The following is a 13,561-nucleotide window of genomic DNA, read 5'->3' as shown; positions in this document are numbered from 1 at the left end:
TCTTCTGCAAACAGGCCTCAGTTGCCAGCAAGCAAAGAAGGGGTCGTTTCACACATACGCCCATGTGCTGGACCGGCCAAATCCCCCCCACACAAAATGCACGCCCCCACAGACCCACAAACACACCTGGCCACCCTCCCCTCTTACCTGAAGGGTAAGGGAAGACTTGCTCGGTGATGATTTGGCCTTTGAAAATCCCCACCGCAAAGGATTTGGTTTCCTGGCGGAGTCGGTGGGAGGGGAAAAAAAAATAGAAGATTGGCTTTATTGGCTGAGTGTGATTGGACAGAGAAGGAATTTGCCTGGGTGGAAATGCTTTCAGTGTACGTAAAAGATACAATCAGCAAGAATCGTAAGATGCAACACTTAGGGGTAGTCATAGGATATTAAATCAGCAACCAAAATCAAACTAGGAAACTAAATAAAACCATATAATCAAGGCTATATAGTCATATAACCTGGATTGCTTTCCATTACATTATATATTATATTTAATGTAATATATTTATATATTACTTTATATCAAACCAAATATAAACAATATAAACAAGATTATAGCCGTAAGTAGAAAAGGAGACAGGTAATAGGAAGAGTGAGAAGAATAGTAATACAGTCTAAGAATAGAATAGAGAATAGAATAGAATAGAATAGAATAGAAAGAATAGAAAATAGAATAGAAAATAAAATAGAATAGAGAATAGAATAGAAAGAATAGAAAATAGAATAGAAAGAATAGAAAATAGAATAGAAAGAATAGAAAATAAAATAGAATACAGAATAGAATAGAAAGAATAGAAAACAGAATAGAAAACAGAATAGAAAGAATAGAAAACAGAATAGAATAGAAAATAGAATAGAATAAAAATAGAATAGAAAGAATAGAAAATAGAATAGAAAGAATAGAAAATAGAATAGAAAGAATAGAAAATAAAATAGTAGAGAATAGAAAAAATAGAAAATAGAATAGAAAGAACAGAAAAAGAATAGAAAGAATAGAAAACAGAATAGAAAGAATAGAAAATAGAACAAAATAGAAAATAGAATAGAAAGAATAGAAAATAAAATAGAATAGAGAATAGAATAGAAAGAATAGAAAATAGAATAGAAAGAATAGAAAATAGAATAGAAAGAATGGAAAACAGAATAGAAAGAATAGAAAATAGAATAGAAAGAATAGAAAACAGAATAGAAAGAATAGAAAACAGAATAGAATAGAAAATAGAATAGAAAGAATAGAAAACAAAATAGAATAGAAAATAGAATAGAATAAAAAATAGAATAGAATAGAAACAATAGAATAGAAAATAGAAAGAATAGAAAATAGAATAGAATAGAAAATAGAATAGAAAGAATAGAATAGAAAATAGAATAGAAAGAATAGAATAGAAAATAGAATAGAATAGAATAGAAAATAAATGGAAAGAATGGAATAGAGAATAAAATAGAATAGAAAGAATAGATAATAGAATAGAAAATAGAATAGAAAGAATAGAAAATAGAATAAAAAATAGAATAGAAAATAGAACAGAATTAGAATAACAAAGAGTTGGAAGGGACCTTAGAGGTATTCTAGTCCAACCCCCTGCTTAGACAGGAAACCCTACACCACTTCAGACAAAATGGTTATCCAACATCTTTTTAAAAAGTTTGATGGTGTTGTGGGAATTATTAGCTGTTTAGCAGAGTGATGGCACGGGGGTGGGGGCCGAACACCTGCACTTGTGTCTAGTTGTTTGGGTGTGCAATGCTCCGGGTTGCTCAGTCACTGACTGCTCTGGGGTCCTGGGTTTGAGTCCTGACAAGCCTGTGTTTTCCAGAATCTCTATTCCTGAAATTGACAACCCCCAACCCCCTCCCCGGTGATCTCCACACCCCTGAGTAAGCCTATTTTTATTATATATATATATTTGTTTTCTTACAGACGAACACAATACAGAAGCCTGATGATGGCAGATGAGATTCTGCCGAAACATCGCTACAACTTTAAAAGCACAACTTCTATGACGGGGGAAAATACCTGAACAAAGCTGAATACCATACATGTAAGTACCCTTATATATATAAAAATAAGGTCAGGGCCTTATTTTATATATATAAGGGTACTTATATATATATATAAGGCCGGGCCTTTTTTTTTTTTTTTTGACGGCTAGGCCGTCTTTTCAGGGTGACTTAATTCCCCCCTTGCATCCTCGGGTGGGCAGGCGGCAACAGCTTGGATGTTGACTTGGTGTTGGTGGGGCGCTTCGTATCGGGACACCTTCCGTCACCGTTGCTTTCCCTTCTCCCTTGCTGCCGTGGCGTTTAGACCAACACCGCGGTGTTTGGCGCAGCCATGTGCGGCCAATCAGGGCTCCTCCCTGCAACCGGAGCCCGGCGGAGACGCTTGGCTTCAGGCGCTCCTGTCGCCGCCTTCCCTTTGCCTTCGATGGTAAAGTGAATTATTTTAAAACGACGCCCTACTACAACATAGCCTCCCCTGCCCGAGAGGGCAGCCCAACCCGTGGGAGGCGAATCTCCGGGCCGCAGCGCAGGATCGGCCCACCTCGGGAGAAGCGCCCAGCCGCCATCCTGCCTGGCGCCGGGCAGAGCACGAAGAGGTTCGCCTAGGGCGCCCAGCGCAGCTGACGGGGGGCCCTCCTTCCCGGCAGCAGAGCTTTCACCAAGGCAGCGAGCCCCTCCCCGCTGGACCCTCCGCTCATCCCGCCAGGGCCACTCCAGAGCGTGCGGGCTGGGCAGAGCCAGGAAGCGAGCCGCGGTGCGCGCCCGCCTGCCAAGCAAGAGCCAGGCCAACCTTAGCTTGGCTTCCTTCCCAAGTCCCTCCGGCGCGAACCCGAAGGTGCCACGGGAGAGGCTGCCCGAGGCAGTGATAGCGCCCACCCGTCCGCGGACAGGGAGGCGAGGTGATGGCGGCGCTGCTTCCCTGGCCGTTGGAGAGAGCCCGAAGCCCCCGTCCTTTCCACCCCTCGCCCAGCCCGTCCCTGTCCCCACGCATCTCCAAACGCTGCAGCGGAACGGGCATCAGGCACTGACTCGGGCGGGGCTCAGCTCGGGAGGAGGATGCGGCGAAGGCCGTTGCCTTGCCTCCCTGTCCACGGATGGGTGGGCGCTATCACTGCCTCGGGCGGCCTCTCCTGGTGGCCCCTTCGGGTTCGCGCCGGAGGGACTTGGGAAGGAAGCCAAGCTTGGGTCGGCAGGAGCGCCTGAAGCCAAGTGTCTCCGCCGGGCTCCGGTTGCAGGGAGGAGCCCTGGCTGGCCGCGCATGGCTGTGCCAAATGCCCATGGCGTTGCTCTAAACGCTGCGGCAGCAAGGGAGAAGGGAAAGCAACGGTGGCGGAAGGTCTCCCGATACGAAGTGCCCCACCAACGCAGGCAGCACCATATCCGGGTATGCAACAAAAGTACTTCCTAACGGCAAGCCCCTCCCCCCGCCATTCCCCCCCATTTCACATGTTAAATATAGGCCTTAATTTAGGGGGAGGGGCTTAATTTGATTTTATGCCAATAAAACATGCTGGGCCTTCCTATTGGTGGAGGCTGTATTGTTGGAGAAACACGGTATACACACACACACACACACATATAGATATGTTTTCTTAAGTTTTCATGGGTACTTACATGTATGGTATTCAGCTTTGTTTGGGCACCCAGATGAAACCCAGCTTCCTAACTAATGATAGCCGTCCGTTTACTCGGAGCCAAGCTGCACTAAAAGCCTCCAATACAGGAACACAATGTTGCCAGCCAATCAAGACACAAAAAGAGCCACAAAACAGACAGAAGGTATTAGAAACACCAATCAAGCAGAACACAGCAAACTCCAAGACCAATAAACACAGACCAAGACTCCCAACCAATCAGGATGAAGAAAAAACCATTCTGGCACAGCAGTAGGCTAGCCCCAAATTTAAAACAGAAACGGCTGTGAAAGTCTGACTCACAGACGAACCCAATACAGAAGCCTGATGATGGCAGATGAGATTCTGCCGAAACGTTGCTACAACTTTAAAAGCACAACTATAAGGACGTGGGAAAATACCCGAACAAAGCTGAATGCCATATTTACACCTAAGGGTAATCCTCGACTTATGGCCACAAAGGAGGGAGCCCAACATTTCTATGGCTAAGTGAGACAAGTGAATTTTGACTCCTTTTTACTTGAAGTTCGGAAAATGGGGGAATGACGTGACCCCAACCATCAGAAAGATGAGTCTGTGGCCAAAAACGACCTGTACTCACTTTCTAAGGTCTGTCGTAAGTGTGAAAAATGGTCATAAGTCGATTTTTTTTGGTTAGTGCCGTAACTTTGAACGGTCACTAAATGAACTGTTGTAAAGAAGAGACTGGACTGCCATCTGTCAGGAATGGCGTAGGGTCTCCCGCTTGGGAAGAAGGGGGTTGGACTAGATGACCTACAAGGTCCTTTCCAACTCTGTTATTCAGAAGTTGTGGGAGTTTCATCCCTGGAGGCTTTCAAGAAGATGCTGGACTCCCATGTGTCAAAAATGGTGGAGGGTCTCCTGCTTGGGCGGGGGTTGGACTAGATGACCTATAAGGTCCCTTCCAATCTGATTATCTGTTAAAGTTGAGGATGACCGCAACTCGTCCGGCTGTTTGTCCAAGCTTGAAAGTAGTTTTGGGGTGGATTATTTCCTTGAGCTCAGAAAGAGACCACACCCCCAAAAAGGGAGGAGGAAGTATGAAATTAATAATAAGATTGTGGGTGGAAGACCGGAGGGCGGTGGCCCATTAAACACCGGATGGGAGTTTCGGGTTTGTCTATTTGTGTTGTTGTCAACCTTCACAACTTTTTAAGACTTGTGGACTCCAAAACTCCCCAAATTCCCCAGCCAAGCAAAGGTTTCCCAGAATTCAGCATGGATCAAATTTCCCCAAATGTATTGCATTTTATTTTATTTTATTTTTTGGATCGAGTCACTTTCTTTTTTTAAAAAATAAAAATACTTTTATTAAAAACCAATTTATACAAATAAGAGTAAAATCAAACTGTCCGCTTATCGCAACTTAAACAAAACAGTGTTCAACTCCACCAGACCTCTCTCGAATTGTGTAAAGTTTTCATTCACGGTTGTTTCTTTAAACATATAATACCAAGTTTCATCTAATTATATATTGCAAATCTAATTACATAGAGTGTTGAACTAGTTTCCGTCATGCCTTTTTATTTGACTGTTTTATTAATTTCATGTCTATCTTCTAGCCAATTGTACCAACAATTCCAAATCTCCGTCATATTCTGATTTTCTTTGTTCTTAAGTTCCCATTTCTGTCCATTTCTGCGCATTCCAAAACTTTTTTTTTTTATGATCATGAAGTAAGGGGGAATATTTTCGCATTTCTAATTTTGGGCAAAGGCTAGACTTGCCGCTGTTAATATGTGACGTATAATATATAATATTTTTTTTTTACTAATTTTTTGTTTTAAGAATTCCCAATAGAAATATTTCTGGTTTCCATTCAATTTTAACTTTAAGGGATTTCTTCAATCCAATTACTAATTTTCCTCCGATACTTTTTTTGCCTTTGGACAGGACCACCACATATGACAGTAGGGTAACTTTCTTAGTAAACGGTGGGAATGTGGTCGACGTAATATATACCTCGATTTTAGCAAAGCGAGAAAAAAATAAAATAACACACAGGTTAAATCAATAAATAGGTTCTAGAAGGCATGAATTCAATGGGAAAGTGACATGCCGGCTAGGGAATTCTGGGAGTTGAAGTCCACTCATCTTAAAGTAAATAACAGATAATCAGAGCTGGAAGGGACCTTGTAGGTCATCTAGTCCAACCCCCTGCCCAAGTGGGAGACCCTACACTATTTCTGACAGAGGGCAGTCCAGTCTCTTCTTGAAAGCCTCCAGGGGTGAAACTCCCACAACCTCCATCAAACAATGAGATCCATCCTTAATAGATTAAGAGAGTTGGAAGGGACCTTGTAGGTCATCTAGTCCAACCCCCTGCCCAAGCGGGAGACCCTACACCATTTCTGACAAATGGCAGTCCAGTCTCTTCTTGAAAGTCTCAAGTGATGGCGCTCCCACAACAAGTGGCCAAGGTTGAGAAGCATGGGACCTATAGTCCCTTCCCGCTCCTTCAATTGGCCTCCATGAGCCCTGCTATGACATCACATACAGGCGCAACCAACTGGAAAAGAGCAGCTGAAAAACCTAGAAGGAAATTTACTTTTTTTCCCCTCTTCTCTGCCTTTCCTTGGGCTGCAACCGGTTCACAACGGTTCAGACGAACCGGTTAATTTTATAGCCAGTTCGCCAAACCGGCAAAGGCCACCACTGGCGGGCCTCGCCCACCCTGCCCCTCCCCTCCCATTTTGGATGCCAGGTAAGGGCACGGCATGCGCAGAGGCTCAGGGAGGGTGGAAAATGTGCCTCCTGGAGGCTCTGGAAGGCCGGAATCGGCCTCGTTCCGGACTCCAGAGGGTCTCCGGAATCCGGGGAAGGCGAAAACACCCCTCCCAACATGGCGCAGGAGGCCAATTAGGCCACACCCACCCTGGTCATGCCCACCCAGCATGGAACCAGTTGTTAAATTATTTGAAGCTCACTCCCGTCCACGTGGTGCATCAAAATTAGTCCCCCCAATATTGCTCCAGAGGCCCCCAAAAGGCAGAGGGGAGAAAAGGCCATATTACCGTAGGCAGATGCTTTTTCCCCAATTCTTCTTGGGACAGGGACTCTGGCTTTAATCTCTGCTTTTCTGGAGCGGCCTGCAAAGGAAGGAGACAGCGTGACTGACATTCGTTGTAATTTATTGGGGTGCTACCTTCATCCCAGGGGTTTGGCTGCAACGCTACAGAAATATGGAAATTGGGCGCAAGGTTTAAGAAAAGCGGAAATGGGACGCGATGCTGCAGAAAAGCGGAAATTAAATGCAACGTTGCATAAAAGTGGGGTTTAAATGCAACGTTTAATAAAAGTGGAATTTAAATGCCACATTGCATAAAAGAGGAATTTAAATGCAACACTCCAGAGAAGTAGAATTTAAATGCCACGTTGCATAAAAGTGGAATTTAAATGCAACATTTAATAAAAGAGGAATTTAAATGCAACACTCCAGAGAAGTAGAATTTAAATGCAACGTTGCATAAAAGTGGGGTTTAAATGCAACGTTTAATAAAAGTGGAATTTGGATGCAACATTGCAGAAAAGTGGAATTTAAATACAACATTTAATAAAAGCATAATTTAAATGCAACATTTAATAAAAGCGGAATTTAAATGCAACATTTAATAAAAGCGGAATTTAAATGCAACATTTAATAATTTAAATACAGCATTACATAAAAGAGGAATTTAAATACAGTGCTCCTAAGAAGTAGAATTGAAATGCAACGCTGCAGAAAATTGGAATTTAAATGCAATGCTGCAGGAAAGTAGAATTTAAAGGCAACATTTAATAAAAGCGGAATTTGGAGGCAACGCTGCAGAAAAGTAACATTTAAATGCAACATTTAATAAAAGTGGAATTTAAACACAACATAAAAGTGGCATTTAAATGCAACATTTAATAAAAGCGGAATTTAAATGCAACGTTGCATAAAAGTGGCATTTAAATGCAACGCTGCAGGAAAGTAGAATTTAAGTTTCTTTAAAAAAAAAAAAAAAGGAAGTGGAGAAGGTCGGGATGGAGGCAGGTCACAGCCGGGACGGGGTGGGGGTAAACTTGCTGGCCAGCTCGAGCATGTGGCATGGCAAGATCAGCTTTTAATCCCGGTGAAACCACAATTAATCCGACCCAGCCACGCTCAGGTTGACCGATTCCAGGGCCTCATAAATAGGCCATAAAACCCTCTGCTTCTCTTTCAGTTGTTTCACCCTCAGAGGCAGTCCTCGACTTATGACGCTCAAGGGAGCCTGCCCACCCACACCAGCCCTAGGTCTTCTTCACCGTCACGAAAACGTCTACATTTTACACCCCCCCCTTTTTTTGCCGTGGTTGTTAAACAAGCCCTCCGTCGTTAAGCAGATCCTTGGCCGTCTCCTCCTCCTCCGCCGTTTTAGCCTTCTGAAGTTCTCCTGGCTACTTGCAGGTTTTAATTTGTGTTAAAACTCTTGTTTTTCCTCTCTGGGCAAACAGCCAGGGGTTTGTTTGTGTGGTTGCGTTACACTGTTGGTAAACCACCGAGAGTCACTTGTGGGAGGAGGGAGGGGCAGGGACACCTTGGGAAGGAGAAAACAGGTTGGGAATAATTTGGGAAGGAAGGAAGGAAGGAAGGAAGGAAGGAAGGAAGGAAGGAAGGAAGGAAGGAAGGAAGGAAGGAAGGAAGGAAGGGGCCGAAAGAAAAAGGGAGGAGGGAGGAAAGGAAAGGGAGGGAGGGAAAGAAGAGAGAAAAGGCAAGGAAGGAAGGGAGGAAGAGAGGAAGGAAAAAGGAAGGAAAAGAGTGAGAGAGGAAGGGAAAAGAAAAAGGCAAGAAGGAAGGAAGGAAGGAAGGGAGGGAGGGAAAAAGGAAGGAAGAAAAAGAGAGGGGGAGAGGAAGAGAAAGAAGTCAGAAAAAGGCAAGAAGGAAGGGAGGGAGGGAGGGAGGGAGGGAGGGAAAAAGGGAGGAAGGAAAAGAGAAGGAGGGAGGGAGGAAGAGAGGAAGGAAAAAGGAAGGAAAAGAGAGGGAGGAAGGAAAGGAGAGAGAGAAAAGCAAGAAGGGAGGAAGGAAGGAGGGAAAAAGGAAGGCAGGAAAAGAGAGGGAGGGAACGAGAAAAAGGCAAGGAAGATAAAAAGAAAGAAGGGAAGGAGCAGACAAGTGACTGGAGCGCAAACTTTTCCGTTCCTTCCTTCCCTCCATTTCTGGGGTGCCCTTGTGTGTGTGGGGGTCTCTTCTGAGGCATCGGGCATTCCCAGCTGAAGGGGAGGGCGGGGCTGGCCCAACCTCGCCCCCCACCCACAAGGCCGGCCCCTTCCCCTTTCCCCCAGATCCAGCGCCTCCAAAATATTCCCTGGGATGACGCGTGCAGCTGCCCTTCCAAAGGACTCCAAGCTGGGTCAGCCCGGGTCGGCTTCAACTGGTGTGTGTGTGTGAGTGTGTGAGTGTGTGGACCCCAGACCCACAATCAAAGCCCCCCCGTGGGGTGGGGGCTTAGCAATGCAGGGCACGTTTGCAATGCATCCACTCCGGGTGCAAGCAAGGCACGTGCCAGCCAGCTTGCCAGGATCGCGGAGGCTCAAGCTTCTAGTCCTCATGGAGGCCAGTTGGGCTGCTGTGGGAGCCCGAGGCCCTTCCAAGCCCCCCACCCACTTTTCCCAACCTGGCCCTGAGCCCAGCGGAAAGCCCCTTCCCCCAATTACCTGGCTGGAGGCTCAAGCTTCTAGTCCTCATGGAGGCCAGTTGGGCTGCTGGGGGAGCCCCGAGGCTACTGATAAGAGGGGATCCTTCCAAGTCCCCCCACCCCTTTTCCCAACCCAACCGTGGCTATAGCCGGAAAGCCCCTTCCCCACAATTACCTGGGCGGCCGCTTGGGCGGCGTAGAGTCTCCCTGCCAGCGGTGCCACCACCGGGGGGCAGCCGGGACTGCAAGTGGGGAGGGGGTTGCAATGAAATAACAGATAACAGATAATCAGAGTTGAGAAGGGACCTTGGAGGTCATCTAGTCCAACCCCCGCCCGCCCCCGCCCAAGCAGGTGACCCTAGACCATTTCTGACCAATGCAGTCCGATCTCTTCTTGAAATGGGGAGGGGGCGTCTCTAGGTCCCCCTCCCCTCCCAGCCCCTCCTCCCCTCCACCTACTCACCCCGCAGGGCCCCAGCCCCTGGAAGAGGCGAGGGGACAGGCGGAGGGCTGCCATAGCTTGGGGAGGGGGCTGCAGCAATTGGGTAGAGGGTCGCAGAGGATCTGGCTGGCGGGCTGCTGTTCGCTGCTGCTGCTGCCTTCGTTCCGCTTGCTCGGTCCGCCCCGCCCCCGTTTACGTCAGAGGAGGGGGAGGAGCAAGAGCGGAGTATGCTGGGAGTTGGAGTTTGCTCGCGCGCTGTAGACGTGGCTGCTCATGCGCAGTGGGTTTCTCCCCCAGCTTCTTTGCCAGTGGAAGAGCATGTACAGAGCGCTCCTTCCAGAAGGGACGATGCGTTTCTTCAACCCCTTGGGGAGGGGAGGGGAGCTTGCAAGGCTCGTGCCCCTGAGCATGTACAGAGCACTTCCCCTCGGGGAGAATAATAACCCCTTTCCCCTTGGGGGCTTGCAAGGTGGTGCCCTTGAGCATGTACAGAGCGACCTCCCACCCGCCCAACCCCGCTTTCCGGGCAGCGATCTTTTTCCGATTAGAGCTTGCAAGGAAAGGCGGTGCCTCTGAGCATGTACAGAGCACTTCCCTCGGGGAGAATAACCCCTTTCCCCTTGGGGGCTTGCACGGTGGTGCCCCTGAGCATGTACAGAGCGCCCTCCCCTCTCTCGGGCAGCGATCCACTTCCTATGATTAGAGCTTGCAAGGAGAAGCGGCTTGAGGAAGGCGGTGCCCCTGAACATGTGCAGAGTGCCCCACCTTCCAGGGAATGATCCCTTTCCCCTTGGGGGCTTGCAAGGTGGTGCACCAGCGTATGTACAAAGCGCCCCTTCCCCACCCCCGCTGCGAGGAATGGGGAGGGGGCAGAGTCACTTCAACCGGAGCTTGCAAGGAGGGGACGGCTTGCAAAGAGGAAGGTGGTGCCCTTGAGCATGTACAGAGTGCCCCGCCTTTCAGAGAATGGACCCTTTCCCCTCGGGGTTTGTGTCCTTGAGCATGAAGAGAACAATCCCCTTCCCTCAGGGGCAAGGCAATACCCCTGAGCATGTACAGAGCGACAACCCCCACCCACCCACCTTCCAGGCAGCGATCCCCTTCCTGTTAGAACTTGCAAGGGAAGGAGGCTTGCAGAGTAGAAGACTCGTGCCCCTGAGCATGTACAGAGTGTCCCTCCCTCCCTCCCCCGCCAGAGAGGGGAAGGGGTCTGGCAGAGTCCAACTGGATTCCTTGGGGGAACGGCTATTTTTAAACCTTGTTTTCCTCCCGACTCAGATTCCTGGGGGTGGGTGGGGGTGCGTGCAAACCTCCCCCACCCCCTTTCCAGGTAGTCCTTTGTCCTTGACTCTGCAACCTCTCTTGGAACGTCCTTAGCAAAATTGGGACCCCCCGCCCACTTCCATTATTTGGATTTTAAAAGTTCAGAAGTTAAAACTTTTGAGGACTAGAACAACACAAACTACACAATCTCTTTTGTTCTGTTAATTGTGTGATTGTTGATTGCATGGTTCCCACCCCTCCAACTTGGGCAGTTTCTGATGAGGGGGGGGAAATGGACTTCAACTCCCAGAATTCAATTTCAGTTGCTTGAAGGGGTGGACTTCAACTCCCAGAAATCCCCAGCCAGCTTGGTTGGCTGGGGAATTCTGGGAGTTGAAGTCTTGTCTTAGTACCTTCCTTTATAGGCAGTTCTCAACTTACGGCCATTCGTTTAGTGTCCAAAGTTACCAACACAGCCCTGAAAAAGTGACTTATGATCCGTGCTTCGCACTTACGACTTTTACAACAATCCCTTGTGGGTCCAAAATTCAGACGTTTGAAAACCGACTCACATTTACGACGGTCACAGCACCCTGAGGGGATTGCAGGATTCCCCTTTTGTGAACTTCTGATGCACAAAGTCAAGGGGGGGAAAATCAGGATTCGCTTAACGACTGAGTCACTGACTGAACAATGGCAGTGATTTCACTTAACAGTGGCCAGAAAAGCCATAAAACGGGAGCAAAACGTAACCGTCTTGTTTAGCGATGGAAATTTTTTGGGGGGTTTCAACTAAGTCGAGGACCATCTGTATAAAACATTTTTTAAAAATTCAAATTTAAAAAAATTATTAACATTTGAAATTAAAAAATAAATAAAACATATTTAAAAGTCACAAGATTGGCACATTCGGATGAGCTCAAAAACCAGATTCCCCACACATATTTTACACACACACACACACACACACATATATATATATATATATTTTACAAAACACACACAGCTGCACAGCCTTTGGCTTTTAACTTTTTTTTATTGTTTTAATTGAAGGCTTTTTTGTACACAAAAGAGCTAAAAAATAAATATGTCCTTATAAAAAAAAAAAGGTGATCTGCTAATGGGTCACACAAAACACGCCCCATCACGCGTGTGCACAAGACCCCCGAGTGATACAGGAGAGCTAAATAGTCGGGGTCTGATGCTGAGGACGGACGTTCCCAGCCCGAGGCTTCCCAAGAGCCATCAGACTGTGATACCCCACTCCCCACTCCCCGGAGCAGGGGACGATGGAGTTTGTAGTCCTCCACCTCTGAGGTGGGGTCCCGGATGGGGCGGCCGTCTCAACAGGGAGGTCTGTTGCTGGGTTTCTCGATTTTTGGTACCTGAAGATGGGTGGATTTCAACTCCTTTGTAACTTATTTTTACTGGAGAAGTTAGTTTTCTTAATAGACGGCGGGAATGCAGTTAAAGACGTAATAAATCTTGATTCAGGCAAAGTGGGGGAAAGCAAACTAAATGAATAACCTAGTTAAATCTGGACTGGACGGCAGGACAATTTAACGGAAGATTGACATGCCGGCTGGAGAATTGTGGGAGTTGAAGTCCACCCAGGAGACAAAGTTGAGAAATATTGGGTTAGAGTCCTTGTCTGCTGGAAGATGGGTGGGCTTCAACTCCCACCATTCTCCAGCCGGCATATCAACCTTCCGTTTAAATTGTCCTGCCGTTCAAACACACATTTAACCGGCTTTTTCATTTAGTTCATCGGGGGTTATTTTATCCCCACCCCACTTTGCCGAAATCTGTAGTGGCAAGAAAATTCCTGCAGATGGTGCTAGTAGCAGCAGCAAACTGCGCTACATTTCCTACATGGGCCTCTTCCCCTTATCTCCCTCTGGGCTGGCTAGCAATTAGATCACCTTGGACTTATCAACCAGATGTGACACCGTTGTCACGAGCAGCGATAGAGGATTTCTTCACCTTCTGAGATCATTATTATTCCTCAAGGAGGGGTTAAAAGTTTCACCAAGGCTGCATCTGCTCTCCAGTCCCAGCGCGGAAATGTCTGCTGCCTTTCGTTTTGTGTAAAAAGTCATATAAAAGGCCATAAACGCCGCCCAGGCGGTCGCTGAAATGGCCGGTCTTTGAATCCCACAGAAATCAAGATATATTACGTCTTTAACTGCATTCCCGCCGTCCATTTAGAAACTGAGTAATTGTTTTTCACTTTGCCGAAATCGAGATATATTACGTCTACCGCATTCCCGCCATCTATTAAGGAAGTTACCCCACCACCCCCACCCAAAAAAATTGCTAAAGGTATTTTAGCCACCTCTGTTCTACCCAGGGTGAATGCTGGGAAATCCTTTGCTGGCTAGGGAATTCTGGGAGTTGAAGTCCACCCTGTCTTGCAAGCTGGAGAGAAAAGGCCGGGGGCGCAAGGGCAAAGTAACACCATTGTAGACAGAGTTTGCACCCTGATTTTTTGGGGGGTGGGGGAAGAAAAAGGAATTGAGGCAGATTATTTTTTTGGGGGAAGAAGGGACAGGCACAAA

General features: G+C 47.0%; 1 protein-coding gene across 1 annotated transcript in view; it reads right to left on the bottom strand.

Annotated features, from left to right (window-relative positions):
• ACADVL (acyl-CoA dehydrogenase very long chain) overlaps nucleotides 1-9,925 on the bottom strand; it is a 48,284-nt gene extending 38,359 nt beyond the window's left edge. Inside the window, exons 1-4 of the mRNA XM_087947405.1 lie at nucleotides 9,777-9,925; nucleotides 9,474-9,557; nucleotides 6,674-6,748; nucleotides 148-220 (exon numbers count right to left, since the gene is read on the bottom strand). Coding sequence (XP_087803531.1) covers nucleotides 148-220; nucleotides 6,674-6,748; nucleotides 9,474-9,557; nucleotides 9,777-9,815 — 271 coding nt within the window. The 5' untranslated portion in view covers nucleotides 9,816-9,925. The remainder of the gene's footprint in view (nucleotides 1-147; nucleotides 221-6,673; nucleotides 6,749-9,473; nucleotides 9,558-9,776) is intronic.
• Between the last annotated feature and the right edge of the window lie 3,636 nt (nucleotides 9,926-13,561).

The sequence above is a fragment of the Notechis scutatus genome, chromosome Z, assembly GCF_049901735.1.
Source record: "Notechis scutatus isolate UNSWTSFEM ecotype Mainland chromosome Z, rNotScu1.2, whole genome shotgun sequence".
Lineage (NCBI taxonomy): Eukaryota > Metazoa > Chordata > Lepidosauria > Squamata > Elapidae > Notechis > Notechis scutatus.
This window is presented reverse-complemented; position numbering and strand designations above follow the sequence as displayed.